Source organism: Mustela putorius, unplaced genomic scaffold (assembly GCF_011764305.1).
Source record: "Mustela putorius furo isolate JIRA1106 unplaced genomic scaffold, ASM1176430v1.1 tig00000580_pilon_pilon_pilon, whole genome shotgun sequence".
Taxonomy (NCBI): domain Eukaryota; kingdom Metazoa; phylum Chordata; class Mammalia; order Carnivora; family Mustelidae; genus Mustela; species Mustela putorius.
In genome coordinates, this window is record NW_025421423.1 from 16252463 (window position 1) to 16276676 (window position 24214).

General features: G+C 52.3%; 1 protein-coding gene across 8 annotated transcripts in view; it reads left to right on the forward strand.

Annotated features, from left to right (window-relative positions):
* Positions 1 to 24214, forward strand: part of RGS3 (regulator of G protein signaling 3) — a 117059-nt gene that overhangs the window by 11976 nt on the left and 80869 nt on the right. For 5 of the 8 annotated variants that reach the window (XM_004747855.3, XM_045081744.1, XM_004747852.3 and 2 more), the window contains 9 exons: positions 1734 to 1784; positions 3620 to 3678; positions 4883 to 4977; positions 5928 to 5996; positions 14270 to 14330; positions 15441 to 15531; positions 16148 to 16203; positions 23075 to 23156; positions 23917 to 24022. In XM_004747855.3, coding sequence (XP_004747912.1) covers positions 1734 to 1784; positions 3620 to 3678; positions 4883 to 4977; positions 5928 to 5996; positions 14270 to 14330; positions 15441 to 15531; positions 16148 to 16203; positions 23075 to 23156; positions 23917 to 24022 — 670 coding nt within the window. Of the gene's footprint in view, positions 1 to 1733; positions 1785 to 3619; positions 3679 to 4882; positions 4978 to 5927; positions 5997 to 14269; positions 14331 to 15440; positions 15532 to 16147; positions 16204 to 18918; positions 19110 to 23074; positions 23157 to 23916; positions 24023 to 24214 lie in introns of those variants that run through there. The other 3 variants (XM_045081745.1, XM_004747854.3, XM_045081748.1) reach the window with 2 other exon arrangements.

Consider the following 24214-nt stretch of genomic DNA (forward strand, 5'->3'; position numbering starts at 1 on the left):
GAGCTCAGGCGTGTGGGTTTTTGTCTGTGATAGTTATGTCGAAGTAGAATTGCTGGGTTGAAGGACACGCACAATTGAATTCTGATAGATACTGCTACCAGAAATTTCCCTTTGTTATGCTTCCTCCCACAAGATTTGAGAGTACATGTTTTCTTACATTTTTAAACAATATTTGACATTATTCGTCTCTTTTTAAAAATACTTTATTTTATTATTATTTTTTAAGTGGTGTGGAGCCCAACACAGGGCCTGAACTCAATGGCCCTGGAGATCAAGACCTGAGCTGAGATCAAGAGTGGGACACCCCACTGACTGAGCCCCCCAGGCACCCCTAAAGATTTTATTTTTAAGTAATCACTACACCCAAGGTGGGGCTCAAACTTCCAACCCTGAGATCAAGAGTCACTGAACCAGCCAGGGGCCCCAACATGATCTTTAAATGATCTGCCAAGCAGATTAATAGAAAATGGTATTTTGTGGCCAATTTGCATGTCCCAGATCTCTGTGAGGTCGAGCATCATCTCGTACATTTATTGGCTGTTTTGTCTTCTCTGAATTTGCAGTTTATGACCTTTGTCTATTTTTCTATTGTGTTGTCTCATAACCTTGTTTATGATATCTTTAATTGTAGTAGACATTTAAAAACTGTATGGACTTAGAGTTGTCTATCTTTTCCCTTGGTGCCCCTGCATTTGTGCCTTGCTCAGAAGGCCTTTTCCAAGCTTATAAACACACTCAGAGGCCCTCCAGCATGTTCTAGTCCAGGGCTCCTCAACTTTTACTTCCTCCCCGGGGAGCTGGTTAAATTGCAGATTCTGATTCAGCATGCCTGGGATGGGGGCCCATGATTCTGCATTTCTACCTTCATCCAGATGCTTCTGATGCTGGAGGTTCTCAGACCACAGGTAGCATGGCTCTATGCCAGCTTTTCTTTTCTTTTCTTTATTTTTTTTTAAGATTTTATTTATTTATTTGACAGAGAGAGATCACAGTAGGCAGAGAGGCAAACAGAGAAAGAGAGAGGAGGAAGTAGGCTCCCTGCCAAACAGAGAACCCGATGCGGAAGTCAATGCCAGGACCCTGAGATCATGACCTGAGCTGAAGGCAGAGGCTTAACCCACTGAGCCACCCAGGCACCCCTATGCCAGCTTTTTTTAAGGGAGATCAGGATCCTGTGCAACGGTGGAGGCTGGTAGCATTGACTTTGACAGGTCTCTCTGCCCTGATCTCTTTTTTTTTTGCTTTTCCTCCGATTATTTGTTCCTTGTCCTTGTGTTGTTATTGCCTTTCCAGAACACAGCTAGCTGTCTGTCACAATGGTGGGCTTTCCCTGTCCTCCCCCTTGACCTCTTGGCTCCCATGGACTTCTGACCAAGGCCCAGGATCCTTAACTCTCCAATCTGGGCTTGTCTTGATGTGGATACAACAACTTTTGTAGCTGTCCAACAGAGAGAGTTCTGCCGCGTTAACCTGCGCTGCCCTGTAAAGTAGTGAACTCCCCATTACCAGAGGGGTGCAAGCCCAGAAGAGAGAACCACTGCGAGAGGTATTGCAGAAAGGACTCCTGATGTTGTGAAGAGGCTGCCCTAGGTGGCTTCTGGGCTCTCTTCCAACCCAGAGAGTGTTTAGGTCTCTGAATCACTTCACATGAACAAAAGAGCAGCCCTGTCACTGCTACCCTGTCTTTCACCCAACAAGGAGACGAAGTGAAGTTGCTTCTGTTGTTTCCTTAGGTCAGCTGAAGCTGTCAATTGACGCCCAGGACCGGGTTCTGCTGCTCCACAGTGAGTATCCAGGTGATGAAGGTGCCACCCAGAGGATTTTACACTTTACCTGTCCATTAATCATCTGTTTGTCCTTCCACTCAGTACACACGTAGTTCCTGAACTTCTGCCACAGCCTTTGTTGCCTGGACTCTTCTGTTTATCCCAGCAGGCCCTGCCTATCTCTCTAGCCTGCGTGGCTCTTGCTGTTAATATCTCCCTGTACCCCCTTTTCTGGCCAGTTACCTGTGCCCCCTTGAGGGCATCATGCTTGCCATGCCTCTGAGCCTCTGCTCCCAAGGTCTCTTGTGCCTGGAGTCGCATGCCCTCTTTTTGAATTCCTTTTGAAAAATAACTCTCCTTCCCTCTGATTTTGCAAGAAACATGCCTGCCTTCATCATCATTAAGACTCAGGAAGGAAGGCTCATTTTACTTCACCTTTTCCCCTCCAGGAATCACCCCCGTGACCTACCTGAGTATGTTGTTTCCTCCTCTGTGTCCTTCTCACGGCCCTGACTACATGGGTTCTCTCTGAGTTGTCCCAGGAGTGCAGTGGGACAGCAGCCATGTCTGCTGCACCTGCATAGGGTCAGGAGGGGGTGGGGCAGGGAGACCCAGGGTTTCCTCAAGCCGGGAGCCTGCCCCCCTCCCTATGACCACGCCCTTGAGAGGAAGGATGCACACAGGAACCGTAGCTAGGACACCAGGCAGCATAGACCAGCAGGCGCCTGGGGTCCTCCGGTCCTGGCCTCCGGTGGGGGGGGGTGACGTTCCCAAGGACCAGCAGAGGGGGTTTCTTTGTGGGCCAGAGCCGGACTCCAGCTGTGCAAACAGATTTTGCAAAATGCATCTTGGCCTCCACCACTTCATTTGTCCTGCACAGTTTGCTTTGGCTTCACCCCAGTCTTGGGCCTCTTCATCCCTTCCAGTCTGTTCTCTCTCTTCTTTGGCTTCTCAGGCTTCATGCCTCAGACTATGGGAGCCCCGTCCAAGCCAAACCCTCGGGCTCCATCCACACTGAACAGTAAAAAAATGCTGCCCTGTTTCTGCAGACCTCAGGCAAACAGGCGGGGCTTATGTCAGGATCAGGCCTTTGCCTCACCCGCCACCTGTCCCTTGCCTTTATTTATTATTATTTTTTTCTCTAGCAAATGTCCCTTGAGCAGATACTTGCTTGCCAGGCCCTCTCCTAAGCACTTTAGACACATTATTGCCTTTACGCAGCAGACCCACCATGTGGAGTGGATGTCGCGATCCCTAACCCATTATGATCACTCCCCCACTGAAAAACAGCGAATTCAGCTGCAGAGAGACAAAGCCGTTTGCTCAAGCTCTCCCATCTAGTAAGCAGTGGGACTGGCACTGGTGCTGGTCTGCAGACCCAGGGCCCGGGGCCCATCTCTGGACCTGGACTTTTGCCTGCCGTGCTATACCGTCCAGCAGCCCCAGTGCAGCAGATGCCTCAGGATGAGTTCTCTAGTCTTGTGTGGAGGAGGGAGCACTGGACCGGGAGTCAGGAGATAGGGATCCAAACCCGGCTCTGGCATTCCCATCGCTCTGATTGCTCTGTGACTTTGGGCAGGTTTCTCACTATTTCTGGGTCCCCTGATAGTCTCATCTTTCCTTTTAAATGAGGGGTTCAACTTGATAAATTTGAGGTTCTCTTTCAGCTGTAAGATTCAAGGAATCAAAAGGATCCTGCATTGTCTCAGTGAGAGTGCTGCCTGCATGTGGGGGATGGTGGGAATGGACTGGACCAGAGGGGGTTAATAACCAATGGCTCTCACACACATTAGGGGCTGGTGATAATCCTTCCCACCTAGCCACCTACCCCAACATTTTCATTCTTTCTTTAGTTATAGAAGGAAAAGGCCTGATGAGCAGAGACCCTGGCATCTGTGATCCCTACGTGAAGGTATTTGATGAGCTGGGGGGGTGTGTTTGGGTGGGGTGAGGGGTAGTGGGGAGCCATGTCACTAGACTGTGTCCCAGGGTCTCAGCACATCTGTGGGCCTGGGGCCATTCGAGGTGGCAGGGACCACCTCCTATTTTGGTCCTTAGGGATTAATTAGGTCCAGTGATGAGGCGCTGAGCTAGGATAGGCCCTTCCCTTAGTCTAGCTTGGTCCCTATGGCTTCCTACAAGAGCTGGACTCTTTTTTTTTAAGATTTTATTTTATTTATTTGACAGCTAGAGATCACAAGTAGGCAGAGAGGCAGGCAGAGAGAGGAGGAAGCAGGCTCGCTGCTGAGCAGAGAACCTGATGTGGGGCTTGATCCCAGGACCTGAGCTGAAGGCAGAGGCCTCAACCCACTGAGCCACCCAGGTGCCCCAAGAGCTGGACTCTTATGGGTGAGCTCGGTCATCCTCATGAATGTGTGTGTGACAGAAATCCACAGATAATCCCAAGCCCTCTCATGAAAAGCAGTATTCTCACTCCTCTCCCCGGCAAAACCGGAAGCAAGATGGGTGGTGGAGGAGAGGGAGTGTCTCTGAGGCCTAAAAGATCCAAATGAGTGGGGCCCTTGCCATGAAGACAGAGGCCCTATAGGGCGGAGGGCCTACTTCCAGCCAGAGCCGAAGGCCAGCCACTTCCTAGAGTGTGGCAGCTGGGATATACCCCTCTTTTCTCTCCCAAAGTCCCCAGGCTGGTCAGAGGTCCCTGTCGGTGAGGACTTGGTCAGGAGCAGGGCAGGAGCAGCTCGAGGGCGAGAACATGGATTTGGGGCCTTAGTGGAGGCTGACCCGGAGCCTCTGGGGAAGGGAGCACTGAGCAGCTGCGGGGAACTCAGGAGAGAGACCAGTGCTGAGAGGAAGACCGGAGATGGCCGAAGTACACTCCATCTACGGCCAAGCCTGTGGCTGCCTTGGTGGTGTCACCCACCGCAGGGACCTTTCCCCACTCCCTGTCCCCGCCTCTGACTCTTGTGCCTCGGCAGTAGCTTCTGTTTGTCTCCTGGCCTCTGACGGAGGACAGCACCCTGTTCTCCTCCGCAGAGGCCGGTTTGAAGGACACCCGGGAAGCCTTTCCCCTGGGAGATGGGCAGAGTCAGCTGCTGGGCTTTGGTGTGTCAGAGGCCATGAGCCCTCTTCTCATGCTTGCTTTTCTCCAATTCAAGATTTCTCTGATCCCTGAAAATAACCGCCTTCGTCGCCAGAAGACACGGACCGTCCCAGACTGCAGAGAGCCGGTCTTCCGCGAGCACTTCTTCTTGTAAGAGTCTGGGGGCCTCGAGGGAAGAGGGAAGGAGTGTTTATCTGGAAACAGCTCTGTCTGTCAAATCTAGAAGTGGATCTGAGCAGAAAAACAGTGACTTCTGAAGGATGTCTGTGTTTTCCCATTCACTCGCGTCCTTGCGTCGCTGGCTCCGGGCCCAGCTGCGGGGTCCACGGTGATAAGGTACCACTTGGCTGGTTCTCACAACAAAGTGCCCAGCCTGAGGCTGGCAGCCCCTGACAAGTAGGCATTTTCCCACTGTGCCTCGGGCCAAGGCTTTTCCTTGGGTAGAAGAAATTTTCCAAGTGGAGGAATCCCTCTGCTTTGTAAAACTTGCTACCCTCCCCGGGCCTCAACTTCCATAGTTGTAAAACGGGCTGATGAGAGTACCGACCTCGGAGAGCTGACCTATGAATGAGACCATGTAATGCATGGTCAGCTGTTTAGTAGTAGTAGTAGTAGTAGTATTGTTATTATTTGTTCCCCCTCCCTGAACTCTGGGACCAATGGGAAGGAAGGGCCGTTTGGTATTCTGTTTCTGAAAATGAAGTACACTTTTTTTTTTTTTTTAAACTGATTTTGTTTATTGTAGAAAAATAGATCAGCAAAGAGAAGAAAAGAGAAAACCGTTTGAGTCCTACATGCCTCGGGTTATTTCTTTTTGGGTCTTTGATTTGTGTGGGTGTGTATGTGTGTGTGTGTGCAGGTGTTTACAAAAATGGGATTGTTCTATAACAGTGTGCGGTAAGCTCCCTTTTGTCCTGAACAAGGTGATGTAAGCTCTTCTGTGTGTGTGAATACTCACCTCCCACCCTGTTGGGAGTTTCTTTAACCAGCTCCTTATGGTTGTTTTAGTTATTTCTAAACTTTGCAGCAGTGATGGACTCTGGAGGTCCAGACCGGAGCTCGGCCCTACTAACACCCTGACCATCTGGTTTGCTTTGCAGTCCTGTCCAAGAGGAAGATGAACAGAAGCGCCTTCTGGTCACTGTGTGGAATAGGGCGGGTGACTCCAGGTGAGGGGAAGCGCTGAGCTGGAGGGGAGAGCCTGCCCTTGGCCTGCAGGTGGCAGACAGGCAGCCAGCAGGCAACAAGTTAAATCTTGTGAGATGACTGAGTAGTAGTGGCCATACTCAACCTGAGAGACTAGCTCTCCCTTGAGTCCCCATAGCATCAGACAATGCCGAGGACCATGTTACCAAGCAGTATTTGCTGTACCCTTGGTATCAACAAGGCACTGGGTTGGTCTCCAGGAACACCAGCTAGTCTGCCTGTGGATTCTGTTCTCAAGGTGCCCACTTGCAGGAAGGGATACTAGCTGCTGCGTAGGCACTGATTACAGTAACATATAAACAGGCTCAGTTCCATACGAGTAGAAGCTCCTAGAAAAATAGGCCCATTTCTTTCCTAGACATCACTATACTCAATACCTAGCACGTAGATGTTCTGTAAATATTGTTTGAATGGATACAAGGCTGAATGAGTAATAAGGACAGTAAGTATAGGAAGAGAGAAGTTCCTTGTGGGCCACTGTGATCAAGGAAGGCTTCACAAAAGAAATGGGATTGTGTACTCGGGGCAGAGATCAAGAATAAGACAAGGAGAGAAGGGGGTGCTGGGGTAGCTCAGTGGGTTAAAGCCTCTGCCTTCGGCTCAGGTCATGATCTCAGGGTCCTGGGATCGAGCCCCGCATCAGGCTCTCTGCTTAGCAGGGAGCCTGCTTCCTCCTCTCTCTCTCTCTGCCTGCCTCTCTGCCTACTTGTGATCTCTCTCTGTCAAATAAATAAAATCTTAAAAAAAAAAAAAAAAAAAGACAAGGAGAGAAGGTTTTGCATGAGCAAAAGCAAGAGGCAGGGTTACGCACACTGGGCTCAGGCTGCTATGAGGAGGCTGCATGGCAGGTGCTGAGGTCTTTTGTGGGAGGAGCCAAACAGGCGGGTCTGGGGGCTGCCCAGGAGGTGGGAGGCCAGACGTGGTCCTTAGTGTGGGGTTTAGTCCAGCACAGGCAAAGAGTGTGGGGCGAGGGGGAGAATCGGCTGCCCGGCAGAGGGGTAAGAGCAGCTGGGCTGGGTGCCTTGCCTACCGTGAGCAGCAGGAGCTCTTCCCCTGGTGCAGCCAAAGGGATCTGGGGGACCCTGTGGTCATAGTTTTGTTGAACCATCATAGAACCAACTGGACAAATGCCTCAGTGAATGAACATCAGCTCCGTTCATCAGCTTAGACTGGGAAGATACTTTGGGGTTTGTTTTTTAGCATCTTACATGTTATAGCTGGTATGCTTTTTAAAATTGAGCCTTACTCAGCCTTCATAAGGAAAGATATTTCTTTTAATAGAGCATACTTTTTCTCATGGAAGTGATGGTGCTATAGACCTCATTCATTCAGCTGTCATTTCCTGGGTACCCACGTGACTACGTTGTTCTGGATGCTGGGGACACGTGGGGTCAATCAGAGACAATACTGCTCTGGTGAGGATCACTGATAGGGACTTAGAGGTGTGGGTGAAAAAGAGGACATCACATTGATAATAAGAACAACAGTTTATTGAGTGTTGACCACAAGCCAGGGGTTGACAGTATGTTATCTCATTTAATTCTTAACTCTTAAGAGGAGTAGGGTTTTGCCCGAGTTTTCAGAAGAGGAAATGGAAGGTAAGAAAGGGAGTCGGTTGCCCAAGGTCACATGGCCAGTAGGCAGTAGAGCTGGGCTGGGGATCCACGCACTTAGGCCCCAGAGTCTCACTCTCACTATACTGCCTCCTGGGGTGCATGCAGAAGGACAGAAGAAAGAACCAGCAGAGTATAGCGTGCAGGACAGGGCAGGAGTGGGGAAAGGTCTCCAAACTACCCAGTGTGGCAGGAGGGTCAAGTACAAAGTACGGACCGGTTAGAGATAAGATGAAGAGGTTGGTGTGAGCCAAATCAGATGATTCTGTGGTGTTCTTTGGCACCCTAAGGGGGGTGGTTCTCAGTCCTGGATTTGCATCAGATTCCCTGGGATGCTTGCAGAGAACACAGGTTCCCAGGGGCCACATCAGATGGATTCAGTCTGATCTTCATGGGCAGGGCTGAGAAATCTACGTTTATACAAGTTCTCGGGGGACCCTCATGCCTCCACCTTGGTGTTTGGAAAGTTGGCGGTGGAGAGATACTGAGGGGTGTTGAGCAGGGGAGAGGCAGGTGCGTGTTCTAGATCTGTCACCTGGTAGGGCTTTGGAAGGCTGGGGAGGAGTTAGGAGATCTTGGGGTGATCTGTGAGAGAGATGCTTTAGGGATGGAGGGGAGAGAAACAGACCTAGGCCAGATTTAGGAGATGAGCTTAATAGTACTTAGTGGTGGTTTGGCTGTGAGAGCAGCAGGTGAAGTCAGGAGTCATTCCCAAGCGAATCAGCATGCCACGGAGGGGAAGGGAACCAGCTTTGGGCCCCCTGGGAAGAAGGGGCTGGAGAGCAGCCAGATGGAGCTGTGGCGGTGGGGGGAGCCTTGCTGACACAGAGCCCAGAGGGAGAGAGGTCCATGCCAGGAATATGGGAGCCACAACCACCAAGGTGGTAGGTGAAGTAGGGGGGACTGCCCAGGATGTGAGTGACCAGGCTCAAGGGTGAGAATCCCATCTTGACAGGAAAACCTGAAGAAGACAGAGGAGGGCATCAGGGGAGCCCACAGGATGGAGGCAAGGAGGAGAGCAGGTGCTGGAGGTGGGCGCCATCCAGGGATCTGCCACAGTGGTCTGCCCTCCTGTGAGACCAGGGCGAGTCCAGCAGAGGGCAGTTCACGGTTTTTGGAAAAGAAAGTGAGGTTGCGGGGAAAGTGAGTCAGCGCCCAGCGGGGCAGCATGACAGAGGCCGTGTCTCCACTTGTTGCCTATTTTGGGAAAGTGAGATTCCTTATTAAACCAAACAGAGTGGAACTCGTGGTCACGGTCCCAACCCAAAGCTCAAGAGGGACAGAGCAGGCACAGGCAGGCCCACTGGGGGACAGATGGCCCCTCTGAAGCTGCCAGCGCCACAGAGGCCCCCTGGGCCATGGGGAGGCGTGGTGTTGATCCATCTCCAAGCCAGAAGGCCTCTAAGCTGGGGGAGGCAGACCGAGCAATTGCAGGAAACTTCTGCCCTGCGGAATACTCTCAACACCGCATTGTGCTTCTCCGAAGGGCGAAGGACAGACATGCGACTTAGCAGCATCAAAGACCATCACAGAAGGAGGGAAACAAACATTGACTGAACTCTTCTCTGTGCCAGGCACTGAACACACGTTATCTCATTTAATCCTCATCACAACCCCAGGAGGCAGGAATTCTTACCGTCCCTCCCTTCAGAGAAGAAGAAACTGAGGCTTATAAAGGCGAAGGAGCCTGTGTGAGGTTTTTAGACACCAAATGTCCACTGTGTGTGGACATTGCACAGCCTGCTCCTCGTGTTGTCTAATTTAGTCCTCACAACGCTGTCTAAATAGGTAATGGTATTGTCGCTCTCTGACAGGTGAGGACACAGAGGCACAGAGAGATCAAGTAACTTACCCAAGCTAGCACAGCCAGGAGGTGGTGGAAACAGGATTCAAATTCAGGCAGCTTGGTGCCAAACCTGTGTAATTATAACCATGTTACAGCCCCACTGACCATCTCATGCAGGCGGTAAATGGCTCCAAAGCTGTACTCTTTCTGTGACACACTGTGTCGGTACCCTTGTTCCTTGGGGCCTGGGCTGTTTCCCACGGCATTTGTCGTGTGGTTTTACATAAATCATCAGGTGAATATGTGGCAGCTGCACTTTGCAACTGATAAGCGATAAAAGGGAAGCCTCTGTTTCATGACTTCTCACGATCCTGCCCGTGATGGCTGTGAACTCGTCTTAGGGGGACGAGATGGTCTACAAAGACCATCTACAAAGAACATCTTTGGGGGAAATGCTGGGTGATGTCACCTCATCATGGTGACAGAGTGGGTGCTGAGGGGAACCAGGCCTGAGGGGAGTAAATCTGGCTTCATGCCAACATCACTGGGAGACCTTGGGTATGTCCCTTCCCCACTCTGGGCCCTGGTTTCAACTGTGAAATTCAGTGAAAGATGCTAAGATTTTTTTCAGCTTTCAGGTTCTGTGAATTTTCAAGAAATTATAGACATTTTCAAACATGCGCAAAGGTAGGAAATATCATATAATAAGCCCTCGTAGAGTCACAGTCCAGCTTCATCAATCAGCACTGTATGGCGAGTCTAATTCCCTCCCTGCCCCCACACAGTATCCTTCCTCCAGTGGATTTTTTTTAAGCCAATCCCAGACATCATCATCTCATGTCCTCTCTACATATCTCTCTAAAAGATGGCTTAAGAAAACAACCACAGTGCCATTATCATGCTTGACAATTAATAGTAACTCCTTGATATCACTGACTATGGAACTCAGCTATTTAAAACTTTTGTTTGATGATACGGTGAAGGCCACACTGAAGCTTCTAGTATCAGTCATAGCACTTTCAGAACCAGTGGCCAGAGAACAGTCTTAGGATTGTAAGGTCACGCACCGCGCTAAAAAAAGAACAAAACACACATAGACTCTAAACACATAATCCTTTATGCAAAGAGTAGGAACATTTATGGAGAGTCTCTTTGCTGTGTGTCATACCCTGTCCTGTTCTCCCGCCTTTAATCTACTTCCCAAACAGGATCTCAGTGCCAAGCACAGTGCCATCATGTTAGAAAGCTTGTGACCAGACACGGGGAATGAAGAAAAAAAAAAAGAATGGAAAAAAACGTGTTCAATTTAAGCCACCAAAGTAAAAATAAATGGAGATTAACTGCTCTCACCCAGCAACAGAAATAGTTTAAGGCCCCTGCAGAGAGAATGGAAAAGCATTCCCTGAAAATAATGCGTTTTCATTTTGCAGGGGTCTCGTGCCCTCTGCTCAAAAGGTAACAGACCCAAACACTCTTCCCCATGAGAGTTCCATGAAGCCTTACCTCTGAGTCTTTGTACTGGCTGTTCCCTCTGCCCTTCCTCTTCCTCTCCCTGGCTCAGCTCTTCAGGCCTTCGTCCAGGATCTCAGCCCTCCCAGAGCTTTCAGCATTTGTTGCCTGCACTGTTCATCTGTCTGTCAATCTCGCCCTGTCAGTGAGAGGCCTTGTATTGCTGTCTTGAAATGCTATTTCAATCCCTGCATGTTTGTCTTCTTTCCTTAATGCTGCGGCTCCTTGCCCAGGGCCTGCCAACCAGCCAGAGGCATGATGGATTCATCCATTCGTCAAGCCTTCCCTGAGTGCACAGAGCCCTGAGCTCAGGGTTCAGCATTCAGAAGTCACCGAGGCTTGGCCTCTGAGACTTGGTGCTCGTGAAGTTTTCATGCAGTCTCCAGGGTAAGCACCTGTTCCCCAGTTTATAAGCTGACCGACCAGTACATTGCAGGTCAGATTACATGTAAAAGAAGTCTTTCTTCCTCCAAGGATTTTTCAAAAGCGGGCTTAAGGAGTAGCTAATTGAAGAACACTTAGAGAGAGTTTCCTGCTTATGGACATTAATTGTGACAATTTACTTGGCCTGAATTAGCATGAACTCATTGGAGGCCCCTTAACAGGAAGTAAAGCTCATGGGAAGCTATTAACCATTTAGCATTCTCTAAGCCTTAGGGAATGAAATTCCACTTATTGAAGAGCAGAGGGAAGAGGCAGCCTTTATTACAGCTAAAGCATTGTGCTTGGACATTTAGAAAGTTAGAGTCATACCCAGTGTGATAGGAAAGTGTGCACCAAGGAGGTGTGAGCACGCAGATACCAGCCGGGCTGCCCTTGAATGTGTTGATAAATAAAATTAAGTTCGTGGTGAGGACTTTGGCGAAGCCTTGAAAAGGCTTTTCTGGAATGGCAACTCAGACTAGTGTCTGTGGCTGGTGATGGTCCCTGTGGCTGGTTGTGCCTACTTGGCTACTTCCCAGGAGGGAGGAGTGCTTGCTTCTGCAGGTGGGCTGGGGAGAGGGATGTGGAAGGGTCCCTTTACTGGGGGTGAGTGCACTGTCCTCTTTGGGTAGATTATTAATCTGGTCTTGTCTGATGGGAAGGGGCAAGGAAGAGGGGGAACCATAGTGCCCAGGCCACAGGAAATGAGGGCAGGGAGAGGGAGCACGGGGAGTAGCCAAGTGACAGGAGGTGGGGAGGGTGGGGCAGAGTATGCCTCTGTGGGGCAGGGGCACCGGTTCTGAGGATCAGTCCCTGCCTTTTGGCAGCCCCGCCCCTACTTGACCTGGCTGCCTGTGAGAAGCCGTTAGTTTTATTCTGCCTGGGACAGTCTGGTGATGAGTTGCTACACTTTCCAGAGAATGCAAACAGTATATATTCATTGAGACCTGGCCCACCGGTCCTAGACTGGAGCAGGCATGGGCAGGAGCCCTGCAGGAGTCCGGGATAGCTTCCTCTAGACTTGCACGTCCAGATCCTCCCTTGGACTTGCTGTGTCTGTCCTCGGTAGCAGGCTCTGATGCACAGGACTTGGGTGGGCTCTTCAGAGGGTTCTGGGCTGAACCCTCGGCTAGAGCCCCTGGCCTCACTTAGGCAGCCCTAGAGCAGGTTCCGGGAGGCATGTCTCCAGGGAGTTCACTACCCGTCTGGGCGTCTCCTTCCATCTTTGGCTTTGCTCTTGTGTCTTCCACAGTATTTGCTCAATCCCTCCTCTGTGTGGGTCCCTCAGATGTTGAAGGGTTGATTATGCTTCCATCCAAATACTCATGTCATTTCTTGATTAACAGCTATCAAACCAGTCTCTGGGGCAGTCTGAGTTGGGGATGTGCTAAGAAAGAGGAGAACAGAAAAATGAAAATTGACTCTCGTGCTAGGCTAGAGAAAGATATGGGAGAGTAGAAGTATTTCCAAATGCTTTTATATTTTTTTTCTTTTCTGATTACAAAAGTAGTGCTTCTTGCCTATGAACATTTGAAAGCACTGAAAACCCAAAGAAGACAAAAACCTTTCTAATCCCATCTACCGGAGACAACCATTGTTACTATTTTTGTGGGTGTCCCTCTCATTAAACTACAGATTTGACAACTATTTCATTTTCTCTCCCAGTGACAAGATTATTATATTTTTAAGATTTTATTTATTTATTTGAGAGAGCATGAGAGGGGAGAAGGTCAGAGGGAGAAGCAGACTCCCCGTGGAGATGGAATCCCAATGTGGGACTCGATCCCGGGACTCCAGGATCATGACATGAGTGGAAGACAGTAGCTTAACCAACTGAGCCACCCAGGCACCCAGCAAGATTATTTTTTGAATTTCATTAGCGTTAGTGTATGCCATCATTACTGGAAGCTGCCTTCTATCAGTCAGTCCCTGATTGGACGTTGGGACTCAATGGTGATCAGTCTTCCAGAACTTTGAATTACTCTTAGCCATGGAGGAACTGACTGAACTCAGCCTCTCGCCACAGTGTGACCCCACCCACGTGGCCTGACCCTGGCTCACGCCTACTTTTCCAGGTCAGGTTAGTCTCAACAATTTTTGTGTTGACTGGGACCGTGACCTGAACCTGTCCTAGAACTGCTAAGGTCCTGCCTGTACCTGAGAAAAGCTTCTTGAACTTGAGGTCCCACAGCTTTTCAGTTGAGCGTCAGTCCGTGGAGATGGGTGCTGAAATTCCCGGCAAGGCGTGGCTCTTCAGATCTCCTTAGTACCAGAACTGTTCATGCTGAGTGAAATGAGTCAGGCAGAGATAGACAAATACTGTACGATTTCACCTTATGTGGAATTAAGAGACAATACAAATGAGCAAATAAAAAAAAAAGGACAAAAAATCTGGACTCTTAAGTACAGAGAACAAACCTGTTGCCAGAGGAGAGGTGGGGGATGGGGAGGGGAGACAGTGCCCTATCTTCATGAGCTCTGGGAGATGTGGAGTTGTTGAATCATTATACTGTACTCTTGAAACTAATATAACACAGTATGTTGACTCTACTAAAATTAAAGAAAAAAAAAAGTCCCCAAAGCCCAGTAGCCTTGAGCTTTTGTGGTTGGTAGAGGGAGTATGGCTTTCCAAGCTAGGGTGCATGGCTTTCCCACAGGACCTGACTACTCACTTGTTTTGTGACCCTGGGAAGGGGACCAGCTCTGAGCCTCTCGGCCTTTTCCTCCATGAAATGGGGAGACTCAGCCCTCTCCAACCTAACTCACCAAGTTGGAAGGATCAGATGAGACAACGTGGGTCAAAGTGCTCACAAGGAATCAGGCAGACCTATGTTGCATGCGATAATTGGTCTCCCGATAGAACCCTTGGAGAAGGTGCTGACTCAAGCCTCCATTGTTCTCCCAGACAGAGCGGGCTCATTGGCTGCATGAGCTTTGGGGTGAAGTCCCTCCTGACTCCGGACAAGGTGAGCCCCAGGGAAGCTTCTGGAAGGATCATCCCATCAAGGTCAGGGCTAGCACGGCCAGAGCTCTTTGTCTGGAAGCCCTTGGGTGGAGCTTCTGACTCGCCTGCTTCCCGGCCTGAATAACAACACTGTTGATCGTTCCTCCGACCAGGCTTTGGGTCCTTTACTTGGTTGGTGCTTGTCAGAGATCAGTTGTCAGGCAGCTTCAAAGCATTCCAGGGGGGCTCTGGGCCTGGAGTCAGCTACACCAGGACACTGGCAGATCCCTTGGAGTTCTGAGCCCTCCTGGGCTTGTCTTGGAGGAGGAAGGCTAGGGGGTTCTTAATCTTTTAACGTTATCCACTGGCTTTTGTGGTTTTGGGTCGAGCAAGTGTCAGGGAGGGAGGGAGCAGCACCATTGTCTGTGGAGCTTTCCTTCTGGCTGTGTGAGGACTGTGGAATCTTAAGACCCTTCCTCTGGGTACCCAGTTCCTTATCCACCCCTGCAATCCCCACCCTCAACCCCAAACTGGAGGCTTTTGGGCAGGGGAGGCAGAGAGATGTGGTGGCCCTGCTACTTTGTGTCCTGGAGTGGAGTCTGGGGGAGGTGGCTGAGGACCCTTTACCTTGCATGTAGGTCCCAAATATCTTCTCTTGACGGCAGCGCTGGCTTCATTCCCTCTTGGGAATGAAGTCCCCCCATGGGGACTGCTCAGGAGCCTCAGGATGCCTACTTTCTGGCCTCTCCATCCTTCTTTCACTGCCACCCTTCTGTTATGTCAACATTCATTGGGCTCCTACTGTATACAAGGCACAGGGCTAGGCCCATCAGAGAGCCTCTGCACAGCCCAGTGGGGAGGCAGGCAGGCAAGTCGACCGTTGTCCTCCAGGGACAAGAGGCTGTGGGGATTCAGCAGGGGGGAAGACCAGCTCTGCCTGGAGCATCAGGGAGAGCTTCCTGGAGGTGTAGGGATGGGTCAGGGCAGCTGGAGTGTCTGTCTCTGCTAAGATGATGCTCCCGGCAGAGGCTCTCCAGGTGTTTTTTTTTTGGGTGGGGGGAGTACTGGTGGAAGTCTGACCTGGGGCCTCTGCCTCCTCTGTCTGAGCATGTCATGCCTTCCCTTGTGACAGGAAGTCAGCGGCTGGTACTACCTTCTGGGGGAAGACCTGGGCCGGACCAAGCACCTGAAGGTGGCCCGGCGGCGGCTGCGGCCACTGAGAGGTGCGTGGACATCACCTTCATCTTCTGCCTGGACACGCTGTTCTACCCTTGTGTTCTCCCTTCTCTTTCTTCCTGAGTAGTGGCACCAGCCCTGTGTTTTGTGGCATCTGTCACCACTGGCTGCAGTCAAGTCAGGAGTCCGGGGGCTTCTCACGAGCCCCTGCTGGAATGCAGGCTGCAGGCAGCCTTTGCCCACCTTACCTCGTTTTTGTGGTTGGATTTTCCCACGAGAGAACTAGAGGCCTGACCCTATGTGATTCAGCTCCCTCCTCTCTAGCTTATGGAGAACTGGGTTTCAGGAGCTTTCTGCATGGCTCCTCTGTGATCAGGATCCTCCCTGGGTTGCCTCACTGGCCTTGGGGTGTCCACCTTGATAGGTAGGGCAAGGGGGCCCTGCTTGGATTTTGGGTTCCCTTCTGTTCTGTCCTTCTCACACACAGACCCGGCTCCGGATTCCCTGCTGAGCCTGAGCTCAGCCACGCCCACATCTTGGAGGCTGGCAGTGATCTGGACAGACACATGGGCCTGGCACCCTGGCCTTGTCCTCTGGGTGGTCTCTGGAATGGACTCTTATGTGCCAACAGAAATTTTCTGACTCTGATCTGTAATCTTTCAGACACGCTGCTGAGAACGCCAGGAGGTGGGGATACTGAGAAAGGGGAGAAACTCAAGGTAGGTGGGGACAGGCTCCAGCAGGACTGACAGGACTTGGGCCTGGACTCTAACTTGCTCCTGGTCCATCCTTTGGCCCAGGAGATCCCTAAACAGGACTGTTTTTGGTGCCTGAGACTCAGGTTCACTTGGAGCTCGGAAACTCAGTAAGTCATGAATTTTTAAGGGATTATTTTTTATGCTTTTCTCAGGTTACTCATAGTTAGGACTATAGTGGGGAGAGAGCTGGGCCCCGGCCCCTGGAGATGGAAGAGTCTGAATCTTACTGACGTTCAGTCTCTCAAATCCAAGCCTCCCCTTCCCTCCAGGCCCCCTCGGACCACTTGCTTCTTGCGCTGTGGCCGAATCGCCCTCAGCTTAGGCCTGCTTGATGTCAGGGAGCAGCCGTGAGTCGGGACTTGAGACCCATGGGTTCTTACTCCTCTAGGGCTTCAAATTGAGAGAGGAATCTTCATGAAGGAATTTGGGGGCGCTCCCCCAAGTTCATTCTGTCTCTTTACGGGACCTGGTTTTCTCCAACAACCAAGAGAAGGAGAAGCGAACTCTCCGTGACTGAGACACCCCTGTGCCAAGTCCTGCTGGTCCCCTCTTTAACCCTCACTGCCGCCCCTGTGGCAGTTGTTACTTCCCTGTCTCACAGAGGTCAGGTTCAGAGAGGTTAGCTCACTCTCCTGAGTACCCTGAGCCACACAGCCTCCTGCATGAGGTCTGCTTGGGAAGATGCGACGATGGAGGATGATACCTTCCATGAGGTGTCGTATACCCTACAAAGTGTTCTCCCTCTCATCTACTCCGTTCATTCATTCGCTCATCCACTCAGTGTTTACTGAACATTCTCCTGGGCCAGATCCTGTGCTGAGGGGGGTATAGCTGTGAGCAAGTCGGCAGAGCCCGCCCTAGGCAATGTGGCGGCCACTAGCCACCTATGGCCACTGAGCCCTTCAGATGTGGCTGGTGTGACTGAGGGCCTGACTTTTTCATTTTATTCCACTTGAACTAATTCAATTTACCTCATACATGTGTCTTGTCACTACCTTGTTGGACAGCATGGTTATTAAGTTGTTAAAATAACTTGCTGGTTACTGTATTCTGTGGCTTCATTAGAAGCTTAAAACCTTGTTTCAAGGGCACCTGGGTGGCTCAGCGGGTTAAGCATCGAACTCCTGATTTCGGCTCAGGTCATGATCTTGGGGTCATGGAATCAAGTCCCGCATCAGGCTCCACCTGCAGCATGGAACCTGGTTGAGAGTCTCTCTCTCTCTGTCGCCTTCTGTCTGCTTGCAAACACATGCACCTCTCTCTCTCTCAAATGAAGAAATACATCTTTTATTTTTATTTTTATTTATTTTTATTTTTTTATAAAGATTTTATTTATTTATTCAACAGAGAGAGATCACAAGTAGGCAGAGAGGCAGGCAGAGAGGGAGAGGAGGAAGCAGGCTCCCTGCCAAGCAGAGAGCCTGATGCGGGACTCGATCCCCGGACCTGAGATCACGACCCGAGCCGAAGGCAGAGGCTCAACCCACTGAGCCACCCAGGCACCCAAGAAATACATCTTTTAAAGAATCTTCTAGCTTCACTGGAGGAGCTACAAAGATCTTGCTCCCTCTCTCCCTGCTTACCGAGCACAGGGAGGACAGTGACCAGAGAGCATTCATTACTAGTGACTTTCGGGTATGACGTGACATGACATGGACATCAACACCACTAGTTTCCAGGTGGCTTCATTCTGGATCTGCACACAGGCCAGGACCTATGGGCGTGTTGTTCTGAGTCCTGTTTGATCTTCCTGGGCTTACACACTTGGAGATGTCCATAGGACCCAGTACAGTGCGAGTGCTTGTCAGAGGCTTGGTCAGGCTGGGGGAGCGCCTCCCGAGGTCCCTTGCTCAACTCCCCCATTGTGCACATGGGCAGAGGGAGGCCCAGAAACCTGCATGACCTGTCCACTGTCACAGCAACCAAAGCTGGGCTGTACCAAGGGACACTCTGTGGCCCCAAGGACACGAGCAGCTGGGTGGGTTTCCCCAGGGACGGTGAGGTGGGTATAAGGGGTGCTGGGCTCACCAGGAACTGCTCTACGAGGCAGGGAATGAGACTGGGGCTTTGGTCCCAGCTCCACTGTACCCCGCTGTGTGACCTTAACCACTGTGGTCCCCAGCTTCTTGAAGGGTAGATGGTGATTGGAATTCTCTCTTTGATGGGCCTTTAAGGTCTACGTGTCATCAAATACCTGATCAGATGGCCACTGTATGGCCAAGGAAACTGACTTTTAAGTAGCCTGTGAATGGCAGGCTGTTCCGCAGACCCCACAAGTTTTATGGTCTCTGTTTTGAGATGGGATGTCTGTGAGTGCGACCCCCTAAGGCATCCATGAATTCTTCAGACGGTGTTCGTCCCCTGGATTTACTCCCAGGGGACGCTGGGATTTGTAGGGGGAGGTGGCGCTGTTCTAGAGGGGGCCGTGTTTTATGCCTGGGTTCTCTTCCAGCCAGGGGTGTTTGTGAGAACACTGGAATCACAAAGTGGCCCACGGCGGAGAATGCAGCCAGAACAAAGGCGCCCTCTCCCCGCCGGGGGCCGGGGGAATACTAACTAGTTGACAGGAATTTTAATATAAAACTCTGCCTCTTCCTTGTCATTCTGAGGTTTCAGGAAGCCTTCGGGCTTATCGTGCAGAGGCACACAGCACAGACAGGGCCTGGGGAGGTGAGAGGTGATTTCCTGCCATTCTTCTGCCGGGCGGGCTTCCCAGGGCGGTCATGCCAGGCTGACGGGGCGCAGTGCGGGCTCCCACTGCCGGGGGAGAGCTGGGGTTTTATGGGGCGGCAGCCGAGGCGGGACCTGCAGCCATGAGCCGCCTCAGTGGGCTCTGCAAGGTGTGCTCGGAGCGCCGCTACCGACAGGTGGGTGCTCAGCCCTCTGGGGGTACCCCGGGGGTGCCCGGGGGCGGGGTCAGTGTAGGGGCTCTGAGCAGGCCTTCTCTCCCCTTGAGGCCATCCTTGCTTCTTCCTGCTCCTTGTAGGTTAACTGCAACCTGGGGGGAAGGCTAGAGGCTGGACTGGGCCCAGAGGTCCACCCTTTACCCACGGCCCTTCTCCGGGGGAGAGCTGGGGTTTCTCTGCGGGAGAGCCTGGGGGGTCCAGGCCCCGCCCGGCCTCATCCTAACTGTGGACATGGTGGTGGCCTTGGGGAGATTATCTAGTTGATTTTCTGTTATTTTTGTCTGGGGGCAGTGTGGGTTTTAAAACAAGCATTTCAAGCCTGAGACTGGAAATGGCTGAGCAGCTGGGTTTTGTGTTTTTCTTAACTTTATACTTCCATGAACTTTCTCTCCACCGAATGGGACAGGAATGCCTTGTCCTGCACCGTTTGTGTGGGAGCATGTGTTCCCACGTGTGCTGGTATGCATGTTCATGTGAAGATGGGGTGTTTCTGTGTGTATGTGTGTACACATGACTTCCTCCTCGGTAGCTGTGATGCCTGGAGCCTTCGGCTCCGGAGCCCATCCTCACAGAGGGGGCTCGGCTCTTAGCCTCCAGTGCTGGGATGTGGGGCGGGGGTGGGGGGGAGGAGTGACCATCTCTTGGCTTCAAGGCATTTCTAGAACTGTGTTGGGCACTTTTTCTTATAAATAAGGAAGGGGGTCAGGGAGGGTGAAGGCAGGGGATGCCCAGATTTGGGGACTGTCCAGGCTGATGGCAGCTCAGGAACTGTTCTGATTTTAAAAGTATGAAGAAACCCCTCTGTGTATTGTAATGGCCAGACTGGAAGGTGAGTCCTGACTCCTGCAGACAGGCAGCCTTAGGTCCTAGGGAGATGCCCAGAGTGGCCTCCTGCACTGCGGCTTGCTGCCATTGGGCCCTGGGGCCCTGGAACCCCACCTGTTCTCCCTGGCATCCTCCCTAGCCCTCGGGGCCCCGCCTGTGCTCCCCGCCCCCCTGGAGCCTGGCAGAACAGCTCCCAGGACACCAGCAGCTGGTTGCAGGGGAATGGGGTGGAGAGCTCTGTTTGAGAGGTGGGGAAATGTTTGGTCACCTTGGGCCTGTGGGCCACCAGGCACGGGTCTGGGCGGGGCCTGGGGCTGAAGTTCAAGACAGATCCTAGTCTAGGAACCCACCCTGGGTTTTGAGCACCGGCTTTTGGGTCTTCTTGAGCTGTGCCCTTGAGCTCGTCACTAGATCTCTTTGAGCCTCAGGATCCTCGTCAGAAGAGAAGGGACAGCGGTGTCCAGCCAGGGTGCTGTGGGGGGCACGGAACACTGTGTAAAAAGTGCCTGGGGCAGGGTCTGGGACATACATATAGGACAGGCTCAGGTAGGGAGGGGGATGGAAGCCTGGGTGTGACAGAGGAGCAGAAAGCAGGCATGAGGGCAGAGGTGAGGTACTGGCCTGGGTGAGATCTGGGAGCAGTGACCGTCCCTGCCCTGGACAGGAAAGAGCAGGGACCACCCCCAGGAAGGATAGCCTCTGCCAGGAGCTGCCGAGGTCTCAGAGTCTGGGCTGGGCTGCTCCCCTCACCTCCTGACACTGATGCCCTGGGTCACAGAGGAGGACTGAGAGCTGGGGGCTGCCACTTCCTCTCTTCAGGCTTTGGCTTCCTTCTCTGTGAAATGGGTATATTAAAACCAGTCCTGCATTCCACTCAGGGCGGCAGTGATGGTCCAGTTCTTTGGGCACTCTCCTCTCAATGCAGTGAGTGCTGTGATGGACAGAGTGTAGTCTCCTTCCTTTATGTGGTCCCACCCCTCACACGGAGCCAGAAGGGGAGCTTGCTTCCCGGCCCCCTTCCTCTTCCCTTCCTTCCCAGCCCCCAGCTGACTTGGACCATTGTCTGGGCTGGTTCTTACTGAGGCTGGTACCTTGGAAGGCAGAGGGGGCTCGAGGCCTCAATTCTGCCTGGATAAGGGGACCAGAGTGTAGGAGGAGGAGGCTGTTTTGTGGGAGCACATCTCTTCTCTCCAGGTGCAGCTCTGGGGGCCAGTCCCCAAACTGCTAGCACTGAGCCCATGGGCGCTAGGACCTGTTTGTGGAGCTGGCACCCCAGGCAGGGGGGCTGTGGCCCCTGCTAGGGTAGGATGGGGAAAGGTCTAGAAAGCCTCTGGAGTCCCAGCTTCTGCCTGGGCTAAGGATGGGTTGCGAGGCCCCATGAAGTCCTCCCTGGTCACATGGAGTGGATGGGGCTCCTGACAGCTTCCCTCAGCCTCAGCCTGGGCTTTCCACAGTCACTCCATAGTTTGTTTTTCTTTCTTTCTTTCCATTTTTTTCTCTTCCTGTCTTAGCCGCATGTTTTCCCAGAATTCTTATGGGAACAGGGTATTTTCCTGCCCCCTCCCCCTTCCCCTTGTCTGTCAGATTTCCTGTTTTACAAACTCGCTTTGAATCCAGGCCCAGGGCTGGTGGGAAGCAGGGCCTCAGGGGCCTCCCCAACAGCCTCTGAGGGCCTTGGTCACCCTGCGTCCCCCGGCCTTCCCCTTCCTCATGCCCGGCCTCTGGGACAACTGGTAGGTAAATGCCAGGCGCCCAGCCTTGAAGACAACCTCTAGAGGAAGGAGTCTCCTGACAAGGCCAATGGCCCTTGACCTTTTCCAGCTTGCTGAGCTGTCCTTTTCCTCAACCTGCCTGGGACACCCTCCCTCGTGCCTCACCAGGGTCCCCTCTGTGTCCACTTCTCCTATGGAGTCTCTTGGGACACCAGTGAACCCTTCTTCTGACTTTCCCTCCCCTAGGCTCTGAGCAGCCTAGAATCCCTTGTCGGGCAGTCAGGGCCTGGGCCTTCTGTACCCCACCCACGGCCTGAAAGGCAATGCACAGAGGGCCAGTGTAACAAGGCTGAACTGAACTGAGCCAGCAGACGGCACTGCGCCCTGCTGTTTCCTGCTGCTGGTGGGACGGTGCAGGACTGTCCTCGCGAAGCACTTGCTCGTTTCCAAGCCTGCCATCCAAAGTCAGACACAAAGAACTGTTCCCAGCTCAGTGCTTGTACTTCGCTCCAGTGCATGTTGCATCCTTTGCCTCAGAGAGAGCTGCAGATTCTTGTGGCCCTCTAGGAGCCAGAGATCAAGACCTCGTGCCTCCATACCTCAGCAGAACCTGGCATGCATGCAGTAGGAGTTCGATAATTGCGTGTTACTTGCAAAAGAGATCCAGGTGGCAGGGCCCTTTCAGGGAATTTCTGGAAGTAGGGTTGCGGATCTGCCATGCAGCAGACACTGCAAGGTCAGTGGCTAGTTCAGATTCCACCAGGGGGCCTGTCTGTGCCCTTACCTGCCCCCTCCCCTGGGAGTCCTCCCTCACTGGATGCCTTGAGGCCCCAGCAATGGACTGCCCCAAGAACCTAGCACTTGTTCCCTGACCCTTGTCCTGAGGTTGTATGTGCATCCCCGTCTTCCCTCCCCTGTGCTCTGGGAGGGCAGTACCCAGGTGGACTTTGTCCCTGGGACCTCAGCACAGGGCCAGCCCTGGGCTGATACTCTGTGAACCCTTGGGGGAAAGAAGGAAGGGACGAAGGAGGCAGTGGGTATGGGCAAGGTGGAGGTGGGCAGGTCCAGGGGACTCTTTGGACTGGACCATGTTTCTATGGGGTCTGAGGAAGACGGGGTTTGCCCCGCCAAGGCTCTGTCTGTTCTGAACCCTTCTGCCTCAGCCTGGATTTACCTCTTGAGCTCTCAGCCTTCCTGCTTGGCCCACAACCCAGTGCTTAGGATGCCTCGACCAAGATGGGGAGAGCAAGGGCTGGCCAACCTCCTTCTTGGCTCCAGCTCCCTTAGAAAGGAGGGTAGGTCTGAGCAGGGCCTGTGGGCTTCCCGACCTTGGAGCAGAGGCAGCATCCTTGTGGCATCTGGGAGTAACCGTGCAGGGCTGTGTCCTAGATCACCATCCCGAGGGGGAAGGACGGCTTCGGCTTCACCATCTGCTGTGACTCTCCGGTTCGAGTCCAGGCTGTGGATTCTGGTAAGTGTATCGGCGGATGCCAGCCCTGCTTGACCACCACGTGCCTGGCTTCATGTGGGATCTAAAAGGGGAGCCCCAAACTGGAGTGGTGTTCTGGATTTTCAAAACAAAAGAATAATATTTTTAAATGACCCCAGATGAAACTGAGGTTTATGAAAATATATCCACAATTTTTTTCTTTTTATCAAAATGAAAATAGATTTTTATGTTTTGTTTCCCAATCACATTAAATGGGAACTAAACCTATATTTTCAGTAAGGGCTGCATGGGAAAATGAGAGTCATTTAGGGACTTAATTGGGAATTGGTATTTTATTCTATTCCCAGCCTGATTAACACTTAAAAATAGGTATTCCGTCTGTTATTTTTCACAAAGACTTCTCCTTATTGTGGAGAAGTCAGAGCTTGGTGATCTGGGTTCCCCACCCCCGATTCCCCCGTGCCTGCATACGGACGGGCTCAGGACTGGTGCTCAGTGAACAGTGTTGAAGAAATGAATGAAGTATGGGGCAACAAGAAAGGGTTCTCCAGGGGATGGGAGGCCCTGGGGAGACCGAGGCAGGACAAGACTGGAAGGGCGGACAGCTGAAGAGTGAGTGGGAAAAGGGGTGCCTTCCTCCAAGACCCCTGAGAGCCACCAAGGTTGGCATTTCACAGATGAGGAAATGGAGAGGGCCAGTCTGCCCTGTGGTGAGGTCACTGTGGAAGCCTTGACTCTAGGCCCACGGGAGCCCTTGGGTGGCCTTTCTCTGTCCCTGCAGGAGGTCCGGCGGAGCGGGCAGGCCTGCAGCAGCTGGACACGGTGCTCCAGCTTAACGAGAGGCCTGTGGAGCATTGGAAATGCGTGGAGCTGGCCCATGAGATCCGGTGACAGGGGAGGTGGGGGGCTCCGGGCCTCGGGCTAATGGCACACCTCCCCCCAACCCCGGGCACAAGGCCTCACCCTCCCCTCCTCCACGTGGCTGTGAGCAATTCACTCTGCTCTTCAGGGAACCGTGTCTCAGCCTGCAAATGGAAGGTGCAGGCTCTGAGCACTTCTGCATCCCAGAGCAGACAGTG